General features: G+C 43.3%; 1 protein-coding gene across 5 annotated transcripts in view; it reads left to right on the top strand.

Moving 5' to 3' along the window:
- The window catches only part of LOC122686751 (ATP-binding cassette sub-family C member 4-like), a 2,082,459-nt gene that overhangs the window by 995,937 nt on the left and 1,065,204 nt on the right, over window positions 1-21,318 (top strand). Inside the window, exons 10-14 of one of the 5 annotated variants that reach the window (XM_043891987.1) lie at window positions 610-699; window positions 2,464-2,655; window positions 12,044-12,138; window positions 12,362-12,448; window positions 19,373-19,469. The exons of the other annotated variants lie outside the window; for them this stretch is intronic. Of the exons in view, the coding sequence (XP_043747922.1) occupies window positions 610-699; window positions 2,464-2,655; window positions 12,044-12,138; window positions 12,362-12,448; window positions 19,373-19,469 (561 nt within the window). The remainder of the gene's footprint in view (window positions 1-609; window positions 700-2,463; window positions 2,656-12,043; window positions 12,139-12,361; window positions 12,449-19,372; window positions 19,470-21,318) is intronic. 5 annotated transcript variants of the gene reach the window in all.

Genomic DNA, 21,318 nt, shown 5'->3' with positions numbered 1-21,318 from the left:
GTGATGTAACAGGTATTAGCAATTTGCTCTATGGTTCTTCTGCCTTTTCTAATTCCAGGTTGTACCTCTGGAATTTCTCAGTTCACATACTGCTGAAGACTAGCTTGAAGAATTTTGAGCATTACTTTGCTAGCGTGTGAAATGAGCTCAGTTGTGCAGTAGTTGGAACATTGTTCTGTCCATATGGGAATCTAGTAAAAGAAGGAACTTCCCTAAAGTCAGCTAAAGCTGCCTCCAATCCCCAAAGAGATAAGATTTGATGAAGAGGCCTCTAGGACACAGTATCTTAAAATAGGAAACAGAAAAATGTGGGTTATATTTTGAATATTAATTGTGTTGATTATTGTTATATTTTTCTAAAATATATATATATATTTAGAAATATATAAATATATATATTTATATATTAAATATATAAATATATATATTTATATATTATATATATTTATATATATTATATATATGTTATATTATATATATATTATATATATTTATTTCTAAAATAAATATATATATTTAGAAATATATAAATATATATATTTCTAAAAAAACTTGTGTTACTTTATTAAAATGAGTAAGTTAAATTAAATTAAAAACTTTAATTTGTAGGCATCAGAAACCCCAGCCCTACAAGAACTTTCCTTTACTGTCAGACCTGGTGAACTGTTAGCTGTGGTCGGACATGTGGGAGCAGGAAAGGTAAGTTATGGTGGTGCAACACCACAGCCCCTGTTAAATTCTCAGAATTGAGCCCAGATCTGTGTGTGACTCAGTTTGCACTGAGTGTATCTAGAACATCATCTCTCTAGGTGTGTTCCATGAGACATTCATTTTACAAGAATGTTTCATGGCTAAATAAATCAGGATAACCGCCCACTGTCTTTTCCTTTTTGGTGCTTCACATTGCCCTGTTAGGAACTGCCTGTGGGGAATTTGGACGTCTCAGTGAAGGAAATTATTTATGTGACAAGTGTTCAGGATAGACAGAGACAATGGGGACTTCTTTTCATCTTAGTGGCCTTTCCAGGAAGTCTGGAGGTCATAAAGGCCCTTTCTGGAAGCTTTGAGCATTTCCTCCTGTGATTTGACATGATCCCATCAGTGCACATGTAGTGAATGTGCAGCCACATGCTGGAGATGAAGGTACAAATGTGAGCAAGACCCTAACTCTCTGCTTTTCAGAGGCAGCCAGGTTCTGGGGTGAGACAGATATGCAGACATATTATTTCAGCCCAGTGTCATGAGCACTCTGATGGTTTGGATACATATATGCCACATCTGTGTGATGTTGAAGATTGAAAGGAAAGGCACACATGCACTTGGTCAGAAACAATAAAATACAGAAATCTAATGTGGGATGTGGGTTTCCCTGGTGGCTCAGTGGTAAAAGAATCCACCTGCTAATGCAGGAGACCCAGGTTTGATCCTTAGTCTGGGAAGTTCTCACTTCCCAGTTGTGGAACAACTAAGCCCGTGCACCGTAGCTGTGAGGCCTCTGCTCTAGAGCCTGGGAGCTGCAACGACTGAGCCCATGGGCCACAGATGCTGAGGCCTGCCCACTAGAGCCTGTGCTCCTCAATAAGAAAATCCATGCACTGCAATGAAGACCCAGTGCAAGCAAAAATAAATAAAAGAATTATAAATGTGGTATGGCAGAAACCAACACAACATTGTAACAAATAAATGAAAAAACTAAAAGAACTAAAAATAAATAAATTATTTTTTAAAATGTGGGATGTGTACATGAAAGGGTGCTGATTTCCTCTATGAATGGCTTTTGCTCTGCAGACACAACTCACTTGAGAGTTCTTTCAGTTAACCATCTTTGGCTATATTCTTCACACATAGCTTTTTAATAACAAGTGTTTGTCAAGTAAAGGATACCAGATGCAGGAATAATTGCACTTAACATCAGATACATAAAATACACATCTTGCTGAGCTTTGTTAGAGAAGGATGTAAAGCATTCTCAATTATTCTTTGCTAAGTAGAATTTCATTTGGGGGGATACTCAGGGACTTTCCTGGTGGCTCAGTCAGCAAAGCATCTGCCTACAGTGAGGGAGACCTGGGTTCGATCCCTGGGTCGGGAAGATCCCCTGGAAAAGGAAATGGCAACCCACTCCAGTACTCTTGCCTGGAAAATTCCATGGATGGATCCTGGTAGGCTACAGCTCATGTGGTCGCAAAGAGTCCGACACAACTGAGCGACTTCACTTTCACTTTCAGGCCAAGTAGATTGTTTGTACTATTAATATATTCCTTATCAGTCCTTTTCATTGACCATTAGTGTTAGTTTCTTTCTTTTTTTTTTTTTGGTCTCAATTGAGTGGGCTGTACTTTATCCTGTTGAAGGAACGGGTTCTATTATGTATCAAGCACCAGGGTGGGGTCGGCTGTGCTGCCAGGCGTGTTCCGTCCTGAGTGCACCCTGTTCACGTGTGTGTGTTCCCATCTGTTGCAGTCATCACTGTTAAGCGCTGTGCTGGGGGAGCTGCCCCCGAGCCAGGGGACGGTCAGCGTGCATGGGAGGATAGCGTATGTTTCTCAGCAGCCCTGGGTGTTTCCAGGGACTGTGAGGAGTAACATTTTATTTGGGAAGAAATATGAAAAGGAACGATATGAAGAAGTAATAGAGGCTTGTGCTTTGGAAGAGGTGAGCAATGACTTCTAAGTTGCATATACTTGAATTTCAAATAATGATACTGGTTTAAACTACAAGATTGGTTAAAAGTTCTTTTTAAAAAATGGGTTTTTGAAGTTTGTTTAATATTTAAGTTAGTCTTCTGGATAAATAAGCAGGCGTACATATGCTATCGTTTTAATTCTTGTAGGTTAATAACACAGAGAATATATTATCTGAAAGGGGGATTCTGTGAAGTTTTCATTCACTTTCAACTTTTTTTAATGGAAAGTTACAAATATCTACAAAAATAGAGAGCATGGTATAATGAACCTTCATGTACCTACCCCCAGCTTCAGCCAGAATCAGCTGGTGGCCACTCTTGGTGCATCCCTACCCCTGCTCTCTGCCAGCCCCACCCCCACCTCAGAGTATTATGGAGCAGATCCTAGACCTCAAATTAGTTCATCTGTAAACATTTCATTATTTTTCTCTAAAAGATAGGAAAGCTTTGGGGAAAAAAATCATTTCTTTACTGCACGTGAAAAATACCTCAAATTCCTGAATATCATCCACCTGTAAGTCTGTATTTACATGCTGTTGATCATCTCACTGAGAAATCTTCACCACTGTTGGAACCCACATAAGGTCTGTCCCCTGCCCTTGGCTGATGCCTCCTTGATCCCTTTCAGTCTGTGAGTTTCTCTCTCCACTTCACTTTTGACTCGTAATTGATTATTTAAAGAAAACAGAATGTTCTAAAATTTCTTTTTAATACTGCGTAATTTCACTGAGGGAGATTGTTTTCAGAAATGGCATTGAGTTTCACAGAGAATGGTAAGATGAAAGGTTGAACTTTATGTTGGGAATTAAATAAGATTAGTGAATAAATGATAACTAAACTTAAGCAATAGAAGAGTACAATTTGGTAAAAATAAAGGAAAAAGGGAAAATAATGTTAAATATGATGTTACTCTCTCAGGTTGTAAAAAATCAGTGAATAACAACATTAAAAGTCTCCCCTGGGGTCTGTTCAGTGCAGTCTGGACATCTGACTGCTCTTTTGTACTGTGAGGAAAAGACAGGGACAGATTTTCAAAGGTGTGGTGTTGAAGGCTCCAAATCTGCTTTGTGAGGAAATGTTAATTCTCAAACAATGGCTTGAACATCATAGGTTGTATCAGGTGTTTGTGTGTGTGCTAAGTCACTTCAGTCGTGTCCAGCTCTGCAGCACTATGGACTATAGCCCGCCAGACTCCTCTGTCCATGGGATTCTCCAGGCAAGAATATTGGAGTGGGTTGCCATTTCCTTCCCCAGTGGATCTTCCCAACCCAGGAATCAAACCCGAGTCTCTGTCTCCTGCATTGGTGGGTGGGTACTTTACCACTAGCGCCACCTGGGAAGCTCTGCATCAGGTGAGCAGCATTTTACACTGATGTGGACAAAACAGAATTGCTTGTTTAATGGGCTCATTTCTTTCTTCCAGGCTCTTGTTCATGGGTGACTGTACATTGGCAGAAATGATGTCAAGTTAGCAGGGATGAGCTAGATTTTTATTAAATTGTCTAGATACCATGTAAGAAGGGAAAGCAAACATGGAACAGTGAGAACAGTAGTTTCCATTAATTCAGAGTCCAGGTGCAAATCATTTTTCTGCCTTTCACACATGTGCGTGCACAGACGTAAAAAGGTTTATGAGTTATTCTTTATGAGTGTCTTCAATATTCCCATCTTCATTTTATAGTTATTAAAACTGAGGCCTGGACAGATGAGACACCTCATCTCTACATTTGTAGCTCAAGTTCAGATCCTTGGGACCAATGCTTTGCCGCAGCCTCGTGGGGTGACTGGACCACTAATACAGGCAGGGTTCACCCACGTGGGGCATGTGTGCAGCACAGACTTCGGTGGAAGGGGCCCTGAGGACTGGGATGCACAGCAGTTCCTCTGTACGTGATGTGACGGCTATAAATATGGACTGCTGTCATGTTCTGCTGCATAGTTGGGACATGGAGTTGGGTCCCTCATGCCCATCCCCTCCTTGGCAGGAAGGGAGGCCCAATGTGGAGAAATAGCAGAGAGGAGAGTTCTGACCCCAGGTTCATCACTTGCCTGCTGTCATTCTGGACATGTCCTGTTACCTGCTGTGCCTCTGACATTTCTGCAGCAAAATGAGGACATTGGGTCAGAGGGTTTCAAGGAGAGTTTCTTGCTGCTCTGAAATTTCATCTATGACTCTGATTAACAAGAGGTTAGCAAGGTCTTTATAACACCTGGGAACCACTTAGTAAGTTATGAGAGCATCTGCTTATCTCCTTTTGGATTCCAGGTATCAGTGGATGGACATAAGGCAGGCACAGGAATTAGTCTGGCCGTAGACACAGAGACGGCATGTCTGGTAGAAAAGGCTTGGCCTTTGGAGAGAAACACTCCTGGGTAGTGACTCCAAGTGTTTGTCTCAGTTTCCATTCTTATCAAATGGGGGAGGGGTGGGGTTACTCTAAAGATTACAGAAAATGCCTGTGAAATGTAAGCAAACCAGGGTTTCAGTAAATGATGACCATTGTTGCTATTCTAACCTTTTTCTCTCCATCCATCTATCCATCCATATAAATATAGTAAAGATTTCTCCTTATTGTTCTCCTTACTTCCACCTCCCCCAAATCCTGGAGGAAAAGCCAAGAAAAAGCAGTATTTATTAAAAATTTATTTATTTTAATTGTAGGATAATTACAATACTGTGATGATTTTTGCCATACATCAGCATGAATTGGTCACGGGTGTACATATGTCCTCCCATCCTGAACCCACCTCCCACCTCCCTACCCACCCTATCCCTCTGGGTTGTCCCAGAGTACTGACTTTGGGTGACCTGTTTCATGCATCAAACTTGCACTGGCCATCTATTTTACATATGTTAATATACATGTTTCAATGCTATTCTCTCAAATCATCCCACCTTCACCTTCTCCCACTGAGTCCAAAAGTCTGTTCTTTACATCTGTCTCCTTTGCTGTCTTACATGTAAGATTGTCATTACTGTCTTTCTAAAACCAACGTTTTTTATATAACATATGTTAAAAACAACTAAATGTATTATACTAGATTAGATTGAAGTAATTGTTTAAGTCCATTGAGCTGAAAACTTTTCTGTAACAGAATAGGGAGACATGAAGTAATCACACTGGCAACATCAATTCAGGCTGACGACATCAACTCCAAGGTCTAGGAGTCAGAAGATTCAGGAATTGAATCCCAGTTTCTCTGTTGATCACGTGTGAGGTTTTCACTGATTGATCCTTACAAGCCTGTTACTTCATCTGTAAAATGGAGATATTAAGACTATCAACCTCGTGAGGTTGTTTTGAAGATGAAATGTGGTCATGGTTTTAAAGCACCTGATTGCTAGGGACATAACAAGCACTCTGTAAGTATTAGAATGATTTTGAAAAAAATTAATTCTTAATTATAAGATCAGTCAGTTTCTGGTAAAATTACATCCATAAAATATGACATGTAAGAAAGGAGGTATCTGATTATTAACTTCCATTGTTTGAGTTGGTATTTCTATAGGTGCTTTACACATAGTACATTGTATAAATCAACAATAATAATATTCTGTTACCAAATATAAGCAATATTGTGTGCAACATTTCTCTCCATGTTATCTTTAAGGCTTTTGAAATATTTAGTGAACACATATTTCAGTTCAGTTCAGTTCAGTCGCGCAGTCGTGTCTGACTCTGCGACCCCATGAATTGCAGCACGCCAGGCCTCCCTGTCCATCACCAACTCCTGAAGTTTACTCAAACTCATGTCCACAGAGTCAGTGATGCCATCCAGCCATCTCATCCTCTGTTGTCCCCTTCTCCTCCTGTCCCCAATCCCTCCCAGCATCAGGGTCTTTTCCAGTGAGTCAACTCTTCACATGAGGTGGCCAAAGTATTGGAGTTCCAACTTCAGCATCAGTCCTTCCAATGAACACCCAGGACTGACTCCTTTAGGATGGACTGGTTGGATCTCCTTGCAGTCCAAGGGACTCTAAAGAGTCTTCTCCAACAGCACAGTTCAAAAGAATCAATTCTTTGGCACTCAACTTTCTTCAAAGTCCAACTCTTACATCCATACATAACCACTGGAAAAAGCATAGCCTTGACTAGACAGACCTTTGTTGGCAAAGTAATGTCTCTGCTTTTTAATAGGCTATCTAGGTTGGTCATAACTTTCCTTCCAAGGGGTAAACCTATTTAAAGGTATCAAATTGATAAATTCTAGTTTAATATTTTTACACATAGATCACTTACTTGGGCATTTTCTTTTCAGATGGCCTTGACAATCATAGGATAGTAAGTTTATTGATACTTACATGTCTAAGTATAGAGGCCTTCAAGTCTTGAGCTATTTAAGTGTTGTCTTCATTTCAAACATACCTTCAGTCACCACCTGGGCAGCATGATGTGAAAGAGCAGAAGGCTCTGAACTGACATGAGCTGATTCAGATTCCAGCTCTTCTGTTCAACAGCTGACCACCCTCAGACCAGTGATGTGACCTCACTCAATCCCAGTTTCCTCATCTGTGAAATGGGGCCAGTACTTACTGTGCATCTTGCTATGAGGATTAGAGATAATCAGCATCAGGTTCCAGCACAGAGCTTGGTCCAGAGATCTTACCCACCAGGAGCTGTGAGAAGCCATGTGCATGTGTACAAATGATGGAGCAGAATAAGATGGGTCCTTCATGAGAGATGAGAGATGTAAACAGAACTCAGCAGGAAGAGAGATGAGTCCAGGATGGTTTCATGGGAGAGTGTGTTTGGGCTGAGCCTGGAAAGACGGGTGGGATATTTATAGGCTGTGAGAGGAGGGGTGATTCCACATGGAAGGAAAGCTGTGAAGGAAGCAGGGCTCCTGCTGTTTGACTCTCGAGTCCAGCCCTCCTCTGCCAGGGCCACCTGTCCAGCCCACATTAACCACTTCAGCAGTCTGCTCCAAGGTGTCTCTACTGTGAGTCTCCACCATCACTGAAGATCCCTTGATGTGCTTCTGTATGGATGACATCAAACCAGCATTGCCATTTCCTAGTTTGCCTCTAGTTTTTGTGTCTGCTGTTCAGTGAGAATTGGCTAAATTTTGGGGCTTCCCTGGTGGCTCAGACAGTAAAGAATCTGTCTGCAATGCAGGAAGACCTGGGTGCACTCCCTGGGTTGGAAAGATCCCCTGGAGAAGAAATTGGCAACCCACTCCAGTATTCTTGCCTGGAGAATTCCATGGACAGAGGAGCCTGGTAGACTATAGTCCATGGGATCACAGAATTGGACACAATTGAGCAACTAACACTTACTTATTTACTTAACTTAGAGGTAACAAATATGAATAAGAACACTTTCCTGTCAGTGGAAGGAACTGTAATATATGCCCAACTCAGGCTTTTCCCCTTTAATCAGGACACGTTGCCTGAGAAATCAACTTGACTTGGTTTTACTTTATATCCTCCAAAATGCTTTTCCCCTTGGTGGCTTGTTCAAATATAATTTACAGAGTCAACAACACATTCAAAGTATTACTACCAGACTCAGAGATAGTTTCTTATGTCCTGGAAAGAGGGGCCATGGGTGCTTTTTCTAGAATATGGTTAAGATTGCTATATTACAACGTGGTGCTATGTTAAGAAGAAAACAAATTTGAACAACATAAAATCAAAGCACAAAAACTAAGTGGAACAGTTTGCAAGGACTGTCAACAGTGAAAGAGAGGCTAAGTAATTCTGTGTGTGTATGAGGCTGAGAACTTAACATAAAGCTCATTTTTTCAAGAGCAAGATATGGTATTAATTTCTGAGCTCAAGAAAGAAATAATGTGAGGTAATTATAAATTATCACAACAGAGCGCTTGCTGCCTTTCATCAGATGCACCTCCATTAAGATTTGAATGAGTGGAGAACCTGTGTGTGTCTGTGTCTTTGTGGTTGCCAGGGAGGATTAATGATGGAGTCTCTTTCTTCCATGGTGGTCATGTGCTTTGTATGTTATGATTCACACTGTAAACAGGGTCCTACTGTTGGCTTGATGAGAAAATAGAGATCAGTCACCAGCAGTAAGTTTTAATCAACTCATGTCCTTTTTTCATTTGTGGAAGTGTTTTCACACACTTCTTTAGATTCTCACAGCATCCTTGAGTTCAGTGACTTTGGTTTCTGCAGCACATTCTGTAGAAGAGGAAAATGAGACTTAGGGAGGTCAAAGGACTTGTTTGTCATAATGGCACCAGTGAGCTACTTGCTTTCCCCCTATATTTGCTGCAGTAGAGACAGAGAAGTATGGACTTGATCTGCAGAAAGGTACTGCTGTGCATCCTAGGTTGAGGCATGGGGGATTTAGTAGATAAAAACTCCAAACAAACTTTGTCTGTGACAGAATATGTCAATTGATAATTATAGGCAACCTAAGACTTCTAATGAAATACCATGTAACTTAAGTTTATTAAGGCAGAGTAACCAGAGATCAAATTCCCAACATCTGTTGGATCATAGAAAAAGCAAGAGAATTCCAGAAAAGCATCTACTTCTGCATCATTGGTATGATAAATCCTTTCACTGTGTGGATCACAACAAAGGGTGGAAAATTCCTGAAAGAGATAGCAGTACCAGACCACCTTACTGGCCACCTGTGTAACCTGTATGGAGGTCAAGAAGCAACACTTAGAACTGGACATGGAACAACTGATTCCAAATTGGGAAAGGAGTACAAGGCTGTATATTGTCACCCTGCTTATTTAACTTATATGCAGAGTACACCATGTGAAATGCCAGGCTGGATGAAGCAGAAGCTGGAATAAAGATTGCTGGGAGAAATATCAATAACCTCAGATATGCAGATGACACCACCCTTATAGCAGAAAGCGAAGGGCAACTAAAGAGCCTCTTGATGAAGATGAAAGAAGAGAGTGAAAAAGTTGACTTAAAACTCAACATTCAAAAAATTAAGATCATGGCATCCAGTTCCATTACTTCATGGCAATAGATTGGGAAAGCCTGGAAACAGTGACAGACTTTATTTTCTTGGGCTCCAAAATCACTGCAGATGGTGACTGCATCCATGAAATTAACAATGTTTGCTCCCTGGGAGAAAAGTTATGACAAACCTAGACAGCGTATTGAAAGTCAGAGCCATTACTTTGCCTACAAAGGTCCATATAATCAAAGGTATGGTTTTTCTAGTAGTCATGTATTGATATGAGAGTTGGACTATAAAGAAAGCTGAGCACAGAAGAATAGATGCGTTTGAACTGTGGTGTTGAAGAAGACTCTTGAGAGTCCCTTGGACTGCAAGGAGATCAAACCAGTCAATCATAAAGGAAATCAACCCTGATTATTAATTGGAAGGATTGATGCTGAAGCTCCAATACTTTGACCACCTGATGGGAAGAACCAACTCATTAGAAAAGACCCTGATGCTGAAAAAGATTGAAGGCAGGAGGAGAAGGGGATGACAGAGGATGAGATGGTTGGATGGCATCCCCGACACAGTGGACATGAGTTTGAACAAGCTCCAGGAGATGGTAAAGGACAAGGAAGCCTGGAATGCTGCATTCCATGGGATCACAGAGAGTCAGACACAACTGAGTGACTGAACAACTACTTAAGCCTGATTATCTCATCATTTTGGGAATGTTCTTGTCATCTATTCTTTTTTTTTTTCCCCATGGTACCCTGGGGGAAAATAGGCTGATTTGTCTATTTGCTTCTTAAATAATATTCAAATAAAACTTTTGATTGATTCCCAGATGCTCAAGTTACAACTTTATTTCCTTCTTATCTTCCTGTTTTTCCTGCTTTCACAGACAGGCATCTACTTAGTCCAGCTGATCTGCTGAGTGTCCTTTGAGCACACTGTTTCTTTCCTTTTGGTTTTCCTGGCCAGCTTGCTCTTTCTGCTCCCATTTCTCGTACATACCTTGTCTATCACTCACTTTAAGTATCACTGTGGAGACTTGGGTCAAATGTTATCCCTTCTCTGAAAGTGGGAAGCTGAACCAGAGATCAGCAAAATGTCTTTTTAAGAGACACTCATTCCTTGATAAAAACAATTCCTGTGCCTTCGCCAGCCTGGGCCACCAGCTCTCACACCTGTGTCTCTACCACAGACCTTAACATCTGCCTGTCCAGCTGCACCGTGACATCACCGAGAGGTCATCTCAGTTTGTCCACAAGTGAAGTCTCCTAAACATGCGTCTTTCCCAACTCAAAAAATGGAGACCCTGTCCTTCCCCTTCCTCACCTGAAACACCACAGTCCTCCTCTTCTCTTACAGCCACACCCATCCCATCAGCAGGTCTTTCGGATTCCACCTTCAACATGTGCCTGGAGTGTAACCCCATCTCTCCATTCCCACTGTTCTCACTCTGGTCCTGACCACTGTCATCTCTCACACTGATTATACCAGTAGCCTCCTCACTTGTATTCACCCTCACCCTTCCCCACTTACTGTCTTTTTCTGTAAAGCACAGGAGCAATTCCTAAAGCCTCTAACAGGTCTGTCCTCCCCTTCCTCCTGTTACTGGAGTGACCACAGGCTCCTCCTGCTCCATCTCTGCCCTCACTCCCCTCATTCTCACTCTGCTCTCCTGCCTCCTTGTCCAGAACCCCTTGGGCATCTCCCCGGGGCCCATGCACCTGCCCCTCCCTCTGTGTGGAGAGGTCTGCCTGAGCCCCTACCCACCCCAGATCTGCTCACCCTTGTCTGAGCAGAGCCCTCCCACCCCAGTATGGACTCATTTCCCTCCTTCAGTCTCCACCCCCCTGAGCAAGCTTCCTTTTCCTTCCTGTCCTCAGTCCTTGTGCTCAAGTTAAGTTCCATATCATCCATCTCCCATCATGGAAAGAAACCCTAGGAGCTTTGTTTCTTCATGACTGAGTTCATTGTGCCCAGAGCAATGCCTGTCATACAGTAGGTCCTTAGTAAATATCTGTTAAAATGGTCAAATGCATAGCTGCTGTGCAAAACTACAGAATGAAAACAAAAAAACACTGAGAGTTTTTGTTTTTTGTTTTAAATATTCAAGGTCACAGTTTAGTTCCTCTGACTTACACCCACTGCTCTAGCTTCCCAGGTGGCTCGGTGGTAAAGAATCCACCTGCCAGTGCAGGAGACACAGGAGACACGGATTCGATCCCTGGGTCAGGAAGGTCTCCTGGAGGAGGAAATAGCAAACCACTCCAGTATTCTTGCCTGGAGAATCCCAGGGACAGAGGAACCTGACAAGCCCTAATCCATGAGCTTACAGAGAGTTGAATATGACTTAGCAGCTGAGCATATATGCACATTAATCAAATACTTGTATTAAGAACTAATGATAAAAGTGTAAGATGTTAGTAGAACACAATTTATATCTTTTTCTTTTCTCCCTTTTCTATCTGTATAGGATTTACAGTTTTTGGAGGAAGGAGATCTAACTGAGATAGGAGACAGAGGAACCCCTCTGAGTGAAGGACAGAAAGCCCGGGTCAGCCTTGCCAGGTAAATGGGGTTTCAGTTGCCATCCTGCCCCTCCTCCTCCATGGCTCCTAGTGGACGGGAGCACACAGACCTCGCTCACCAGGTGGGCCTGTGTGAAGCAGGGACCTGGTCCTTTCCCTGGGCTTGTAGAAGGAACATGAAGTTGTTGGACACCATCATGATTCGGAGATGAGACCCAGGGAGTGTGTAGTGTCCTCTCCTGACGTCTCTCTACATCTTCTAGAGCCGTGTATCAGGATGCAGACATCTACCTCCTGGACGATCCGCTGAGCGCAGTGGATGCAATAGTCAGCAGTCACTTGTTCGAAAAGTGAGTTTGCTCCTGTTTTCTATCGTTTCTTCTTTCCAAGAGCCCTATAGAGATGAGGGAAGAGAGCTCAGGAAGGTCTTTGTGCTCCAGGAGACTCAGCTCCGTTTGCCCTGGTGTTCCTCCCTCCCCTCCCTTCCCTCCACAGAAGATCCATCATAGAGAAATCTTGCATCATGATGAAGTCAGGATAGGAACATATAGCAGGTGCTTCCAGTGTGTGGGCCCAGTGGGGTCCATGCTTTCAGTTCAGTTCAGATCAGTTGCTCAGTCATGTCTGACTCCTTGCAACCCCATGAATCACAGCATGCCAGGCCTCCCTGTCCATCACAAACTCCGGGAGTTTACTCAAACTCATGCCCATTGAGTCGGTGATGCCATCCAGCCATCACATCCTCTGTCATCCCCTTCTCCTCCTGCCCCCAATCCCTCCCAGCGTCAGGGTCTTTTCCAATGAGTCAACTCTTTGCATGAGGTGGCCAAAGTATTGGAGTTTTAGATTCAGCATCAGTCCTTGCAATGAACACCCAGGACTGATCTCCTTTAGGATGGACTGGTTGGATCTCCTTGCAGTCCAAGGGACTCTCAAGAGTCTTCTCCAACACCATAGTTCAAAAGCATCAATTTTTCCGTGCTCAGCTTTCTTCACTGTTCAACTCTCACATCCATACATGACCACTTGAAAAACCATAGCCTTGACCAGATGGACCTTTGTTGGCAAAGTAATGTCTCTGCTTTTTAATATGCTATCTAGGTTGGTCATAACTTTCCTTCCAAGGAGTAAGCATCTTTTAATTTCATGCTGCAGTCACCATCTGCAGTGATTTTGGAGTGACAAATAGATGGCAGTTTCCTTTCTGCTATGTGCAGTTGATAACCAGACACTCTGGATGGATCCAGACCCAAGGAATAAGAAAGATGATATAGGGTTTTTAAATCAGAGAGTAAGACTCTATAACCTGGTACTTGGCTGCCAGTTTTTTCCCTCCATCGTTTGCTTAAGGCACGTTAGAGGCAAAGTTTTCAGTACTGACATAGGGCTTCCATGGAAAGACCCTGTTGGTTTATGCTTGTTATTCTATCACTTTGAAAATAGAATTTGAGAATCATGTATTATACATCTGAGTATGATTTCAATCATTTTATGTTATTTCATGGATGCTTACTAGAATTAATACTTAGACCTACAATGTAGTATCACCTATAATCTGGCTTAAATCTTGACTCTCATTCCTGTTTCTAAAATGTAGAACTTGTCAGTGACTCCTGCTTGGCTATACAGTGACTAAAGTAGAACAACTCTGATTCTTTCCTGTGTATAATGTGTCCTAACACACACTGACTGAGGCCTCTTATGGAGTCTAGACTGGCCTTTTTGAAAGCCTTGCAAACTTGTTTTTTTCCTAAAACAGCCTTCACATCAGCCCCAGGGTCATGTCGCTTGCTGTTGTTCACTTTGTTAAAGCCAACGAGCCTTCCAGCTGCACTTATAAACACCCTGCTGTGTGCACTGAGATCAATGCCTTACTGCACAAAACCTCTTAGTTTACAAGGAGGACAGTGACCAGCAGAGGGGAAGGACCCACACTGGGCAGAATAAGGGAGACCAGGATGCCCAGCTCTCATTCCTGCTTCTGAGGAGCCTGTCTCTACGTGGAGCTTGTTAAGACAGATGTCTGAGGGAAAGCTCAGCATAGAGTCAGGGTTTAGAGTGTTTTACTACAGGACAGTAAGTGCTGAACAGTGCTGACAGTAAGTGAGAGAACAGGGCAGATGACACATGGCATGGTCTCCAGCTCTCTGATCTGACCCCCCTTTCCCAGCCTCGCCTGTTCATGGCTTGATGAATTTTCCCTAGCTAGTGCTGTGACAGGGATTCCCCACCTCCACCTTCCTGGCATCATGAATATCTCAGCCTCCTTGTTCCCAGCACCCCACCCTGAGCTCACAAATGTGTGTTACAAGTTCTCCATCAGGGCAGGAACAGATTCTGCTGGTCATTGCATCCCTGTCACAGGGAAGGGAGAGCAAGGCATTTTGGTGCCAAGTACAGTGTACTGATCGCAGAAGTTCTCCTGAGTTCTTTTTCAAACACTGGAGATATTTATAAAATCCTCTCAAACATTTTGAGTATACGGCTTTGGATATATACTTGATAGAAGGAAGGTTATGACTGTTGTTTGTAATCAGAACCACATTCTCTAGGGAAACTTAAAGCAGAGAGCATGAAAGCCATTTAGGAAACCACTGAGCAGCAACTGGAGAGTGTTCTCAAGTTAGAGAATCGGATGGAACAATATGCTGTGAGAGATGGTGGTCTTGTGGAAGCTTAGTCATGGGGAGGGTTTTGTATTATAAATGAATGACTCACACTTCTGCTTGCCCTTAACAGTTTCCTTCAGTCATGAATTTATATCGAAGGTCATTTAGGTTCATGACTTTGACAGCTTTATGCTGTGAACACAGTGGATTCTACCAGCTACAGAAGGTGAGGGCCTTACGTGAACTGATGCAGTCTCACCTGTGTTCAGCCATGGATCCCATCCTGGTTCAGCCCCGCATCACTAGACCCCTGCCTCCTGCGTCATCAGATCTTGGGGTCTGTCCTGATCAGACTCCCCACGCTGCTGTCTACACACGTGCTCCAGTCCTTCACGGACACACCTCCCCCACCCACCAACCACCACCACCCCGCCACCACCACATTCACAAAGCAGCTCCAGGTACTCAAACAAACAGGCTTCCTTGCTGTCTGCTCCCATCAGCCTTTCCAGTTCGTCCCCACACCCACTCGGCATCCAGCTGTGCTGGCTCTGTGGGGGTCCTTTCATACCCCCGTCTGTCTGTACACAGGGTCCCTCTGTCCCAGAGCCAGGGAGCAGTGTGCCAGGACACAGAAGGAAGGTGGAAGACGGGACCTGCCATTCCCACCTACTCCTTCAGGGGGCGCCCGTGCCCTCTGTCTTCCCACAGCCCTCAGTGGGTACACTTAACAATTTATGAGTCCCTCTGCCACCCATTGTAGCTCAGCTGGGAAAGAATCTGCCTGCAATGCAGGTGACCCGGGTTTGACTCCTGGGTTGGGAAGATCCCCTGGAGAAGGAATGGCAACCCACTCCAGGATTCTTGCCTGGAAAACCTCATGGACAGAGGAGCCTGGTGGGCTACAGTCCATGGGGTTGCAAGAGTCGGACACGACTTAGCCACTAAACAGCCACCACCACCTGCCACCCATAAAGTATGACCGCAGGAAGGCACCTCCATCCTGCATGCTCTGTTCCAGGAACCCTGCACCTGCTGTGCCTTCTTCCAGGATGTTTCCCCAAACAGCCTCAGGGCTCCCATGTCTCCACATCTAAGACAGCAGCTGCCCTTATTTTTCCTTCAGAGCACAGGTCACAGCCAAATAGCGCGTTTTCTATACTTGTTCAGTGTATCCTCTACACGGTGCAGAGTGTTGTCTTCTATCCTGACCTGTGGGTGGATCCTCAGCAAACCTCTGCTGATTGAATGAATGGAGGTGGGGGCTCTGTCTTACTTGTATCACCTTCACCATGGGATGTGTCCCCTCTTACTAGAGCCCTTATATAGGATTATATGTGGGATTATAGGATTAACACAGCCTTTATATTGGAATAACTGTTATACAATTGGTTGCTGACTCAGCCATTTCTATAGCATGACTTGGAAATCTTTAAAAACTTGGAAAATAGTGTATTTTTCTAGTGATTTGGATAAAAGCATCATTGAGGAAAAATTCAAAGCCATTAACTGATCTCTTCATTGTAATTATTTGTAATACCTCATCTGTGATGGGATGTTAGGAAGAAAACCTCTTAAAACTTTTGGGTTGGTTCATCTTGGACACAATATCCCATCAGCTTTGATTAACATCTACCTTTAGGGATTATTGGCAGGTAATTATGAATTAAGGAGAAACAATTCTGATTTAGTACTAAGTTTTTAGTACTAAGTTTGAAAAGGTGTTAGTCAAGAAACAGGTATGAACGCTGAGCTAACACATGTCAAAATGTAAAAATGAATCCCTTTGGACCTAACAAAGGGATGGTGTATGTATTTACATCCCAGGGTCTTGTTTCTGATCACAGACTCAGTGTCCAGAGTGTCCCCTTGCGAGTTTTCTGACCCGAGTCCAAAGCACATGGCCACTTGTGGTTAGGGAGGAGTGGAAAAGAAAGTGGACGTTTGCTTAGTAGATTGGTGGTTTGATTTCTCAGAACACATGGAAGAGTTGTCATTGACGTTCTGAGATGAAGAAACAGGTTTAGTCACTTGTCTGATGTCATCAGGCTCGTGAGAGGGACTGAGCTGCAGCCTGCTGCCTCCAGATGCTCCATCTGACTCACTCACAGGCTGAGCTCTGGCCCAGATTCCTGAGACTTGCTCAGGGCCTCAGGCTCCCAGAGTACCTGCCTGGAGACCTGTCTGTGGTCACCGGGGCCCCAGGCTCACCCACTTGCTTCCCTGGAGGGGTTGTGGACCCTGTGGGATGACACTGGAGCTGAGTCCCTAGGGGTCTATGAAATGTTGGAGTAGTTGTTTGTTTGTTTGTTTGTTTGTTTGTTTTACTGAAAACAATTTAAGGTTGAATAGTGAGGGGTGTCAGAGAAGGCATTGGCAACCTCCTCTAGTACTCTTGCCTGGAGAATCCCGTGGACAGAGGGGCCTGGTAGGCTGCTGTCCATGGGGTCACTAGGAGTCAGACATGACTGAGCTACTTCACTTTCCCTTTTCACTTCCATGCATTGGAGAAGGAAATGGCAACCCACTCCAGTGTTCTTGCCTGGAGAATCCCAGGGATGGGGAGCCTGGTGGGCTGCTGTCTATGGGGTCACACAGAGTCTTCATGACTGAAGCGACTTAGCAGCAGCAGCAGTGAGGGGTGTCTTAACTAAGAGAACTGGTGGGTGCTCTTAGCCATTGGGTGATTTCCACTGTGATTTAGGCCATTTGGATTCTGTTCTTTTACTTTCATATTTGGAAGGTGTTCACTCCAAATGAAAGAAGACTTGCTTCGTGGATGTAACTGGGAATGTTGTAGTGACTGATAGAGGCCACTCTGGCATTCATTTTCTATCTAATGTTCTTTGGGAACAAGTGTCTAGCAAATGTGCTCTGGCAAAGATTACCAAGAATCTATTAATTTTTTGTTGGGAATATTTGCATTATTAATTATAAATAATCACCTAGAAAGCTGTCTAAGAATGTACACATTGTTAAATAACATGAATCCCTCTTCTCCCATTCGTGAAGATGATAAAATAGTGTTTTAGTTTAGTCAAGTTTTAAAATCTCAGTATTACTCAGTTGTTTTCCTTTATGAAACATGTAAATATTGTTAAACTGAGTTCTAGAGGAAATAACTTAGCTGCTTTTGCCTCCTTCAGTAGACTGGTTTTAAGAATTTTTTATAGCACTACATTCAAATTTGCCTCTGATAAATTTAAGAACCTAGTTGAATTAATTGATTTATGTTTATTTAATTTTTAGTATTGATTTGGAATTTAAACTAAAGATCTTTCACTGCTGTGTGGTCTTTGTCTCACTGTTTTAAAAATATATGTAAAACTCCTAGAGGAGAACATAGGCAAAACACTCTCTGACATAAATCACAGCAGGATCCTCTATGACCCACCTCCCAGAATATTGGAAATAAAAGCAAAAATAAACAAATAGGACTTAATTAAACCTAAAAGCTTTTGCACAACAAAGGAAACTATAAGCAAGGTGAAAAGACAGCCCTCAGAATGGGAGAAAATAATAGCGAACAAAGCAACAGACAAAAGATTAATCTAAAAAATATATAAGCAGCTCCTGCAGCTCAATTCCAGAAAAATAAATGACCCAATCAAAAAATGGGCCAAAGAACTAAACAGACATTTCTCCAAAGAAGACATACAGATGGCTAACAAACACATGAAAAGATGCTCAACATCACTCATTATCAGAGAAATGCAAATCAAAACCACAATGAGGTACCATTACACGCCAGTCAGGATGGCTGCTATCCAAAAGTCTACAAGCAATAAATGCTGGAGAGGGTGTGGAGAAAAGGGAACCCTTTTACACTGTAGGTTGGAATGCAAACTAGTACAGCCACTATGGAGAACAGTGTGGAGACTTCTTTAAAAACTGGAAATAGAACTGCCATATGACCCAGCAATCCCACTTCTGGGCACACACACCGAGGAAACTAGATCTGAAAGAGACACATGCACCCCAATGTTCATTGCAGCACTGTTTATAATAGCCAGGACATGGAAGCAACCTAGATGCCCATCAGCAGACGAATGGATAAGGAAGCTATGGTACATATGCACAATGGAATATTACTCAGCCATTAAAAATAATTCATTTGAATCAGTTCTAATGAGATGGAGGAAACTGGAGCCCATTATACAGAGTGAAGTAAGCCAGAAAGATAAAGACCAATACAGCATACTAACGCATATATTTGGAATTTAAAAAGACGGTAATGATAACCCAATATGCAAAACAGAAAAAGAGACACAGATCTACAAAACAGACTTTGGACTCGGTGGGAGAAGGCAAGGGTGGGATGTTCTGAGAGAATAGCATTGAAACAAGTATACTATCAAGGGTGAAACAGACCACCAGCCCAGGTTGGATGCATGAGACAAGTGCTCAGGGCTGGTGAACTGGGAAGACCCAGAGGGATGGGATGGGGAGAGAGGTGGGAGGGGGGATCGGGATGGGGAACACATGTAAATCCATGGCTGATTCATGTCAATGTATGGCAAAAAACCACTACAATATTGCAAAGTAGTTAGCCTCCAACTAATAAAAATAAATGAAAAATAAATAAATAAAAATAAAAATATATGTTTTCAGTTTGAGACATTCCATTAATGTGCTTTTTGCATTCTGTACCTTTTACATTTGTAGGTGTATTTGTCAGGTCTTGAAAGAGAAGATCACAATCTTAGTCACTCATCAGTTGCAGTACCTAAAAGATGCAAGTCAGATTCTGATATTGAAACATGTAAGTAATTTCTAGAAATCCATGGAATTGTGAGCACCCAGGTGTGTTGAAAGACAGACCTCCCCACGGGTCACTCTCCTTTGTTTCATGGTAAACGCCCTCTTCTCCCTCAGTTTTTTATCCCCTTCTTCTCAGATCTGGTGTTTATGCCTTGGAGAATGAACCTAAAGCCCTGTAGAATATCACTATTACACTCTAAGCCATATAAACCCCAAAGTGTATAAAAGTACAACCACAGGGTTATTGAATCATCACTATTCTAATGAAATTTTTCAAGGGTAATGTTGCAGTTTTATTTAGAAATTTTTATTTTCCTCTTCCATGACTTAAGTCAAAGTGTATCATTTAGAAATTAGAGATTCTAAGATCTGTTGGTATCCAGGTGATTGTCACACATAGTTTGCCAAAAGAGCATCTTCCATTAACACCAGAAGTGAGGTTGGGTATCCGAGCACCCGGGTCAGAGACGTCCTCTCTGCTGGTGTCTCCAGTTGCTGGTCTCCCTGACCAGGTCTCTACATTGCCTGATACGTGTGGGAGCCTGTGCGGCAGGAGGACAAGGCCCTGCCTTCACGGGGCTGTGTTCTTATGGGGAGGATGTGACAGAGAAGGTGACATCCTGGCCTCTCTGAGGAGCTGGTGCCTCATGGGGTCTGAGTGACAGGAAAGTGGGGGCCACACAGTCACCTGGGGGAGGGGGTCTGAAGCAGGGGCTCCTCAGGATGGAACTGACCTGGCAGGTTGGAGGAATGGCAGGGAGACCAGTGTGTCTGAGGAGAGTGAGCAGGGGTACATGGAGGGAGCTGGTCCCTGAGCAGTGGACAGTGAGCCTGGAAGTGGGATAGAAGTCTTGGACAGTCCAGAGCAGAGGAGGGATGTGGTCTGATGTGGGAGCTAAGAGATTCCTCTGAGGTCACTGACAGCAGAAGCAGTCAGGAGTCTTAGTAAAGCTGAGGAGACAGAAGCGTGGGCTCAGGCTAGAGTATCAGTTTCTAGAGCTGCCGTATCACAGGACTGCAAGCTGGGTGACTTAAAACAGCAGTTTATTGTCTCTGTGTTCTGGAGGCTACAAATTCCAAATCCAGGTGCTGGCAGGGCCGTGCTCTCCCTGGAGGCTCCAGGGGAGAATCCTTCCCTCCAGCCTATATCACCGGCCTTCCTTGGTGTTCCTTGGCTTCCAGCTGCAGCACTGTGGTCTCTGCCTCTGATGTCTCATGGCCATTGTCCCCATGTCAATCTGGGTCTCTTCTGTTCTCATAATGACATCGGTCTTACTGCCTTTAGGATCACCTTGCTCCACGGTGACCTTATCTTAACTTGATTACATCTGCAAAGACCCTGTATCCAAATAAGGTCACATTCACAGGTGTCATGTTTGAGCACATCATTTTGAGGAGGGGGCACCATCCAACCCACAACTCCTAGCATAGTTTGTGGTTGGGTGGAAAGTAGTGACAAGTGTTCAGACTTAGAGGTCATTTGATACTTCACTCCTTGGCTTGTTTACCTCTGGGTCTCAGCACCTTTGTTGTTAACCTCTGACTGCTCCACAGGCCCTTGGTCAGATCCCTGACTTCGGAAAAGAATCTCTGCTCTAAGAAATATTATTAAGATACAGAACCCCTGCCTCTCAAGAAGCAGTTCCATGTGTCAGCCCTTCTTCACTCCTCTAGGAATGGGGGGAGGCTAAGGTTTCTCAGGCTCGAGAGCAGTTGATTTCATGTGCAGAGAGGGCAATTCTAGTGTGTAAACTCCAATGTTGGTAGTGTTATGAGCACAGGATCAGTGGGCAGGAGTATAACCTACTTTGCCCACCTTGAGATGTTTTGGGGTCCCCTTATTGCTTTCT

This window comes from Cervus elaphus, chromosome 30 (genome assembly GCF_910594005.1).
Source record: "Cervus elaphus chromosome 30, mCerEla1.1, whole genome shotgun sequence".
Lineage (NCBI taxonomy): Eukaryota > Metazoa > Chordata > Mammalia > Artiodactyla > Cervidae > Cervus > Cervus elaphus.
The sequence above is the reverse complement of the archived record's forward strand: the minus strand, read 5'-3'. Positions and strand labels throughout refer to the sequence as shown.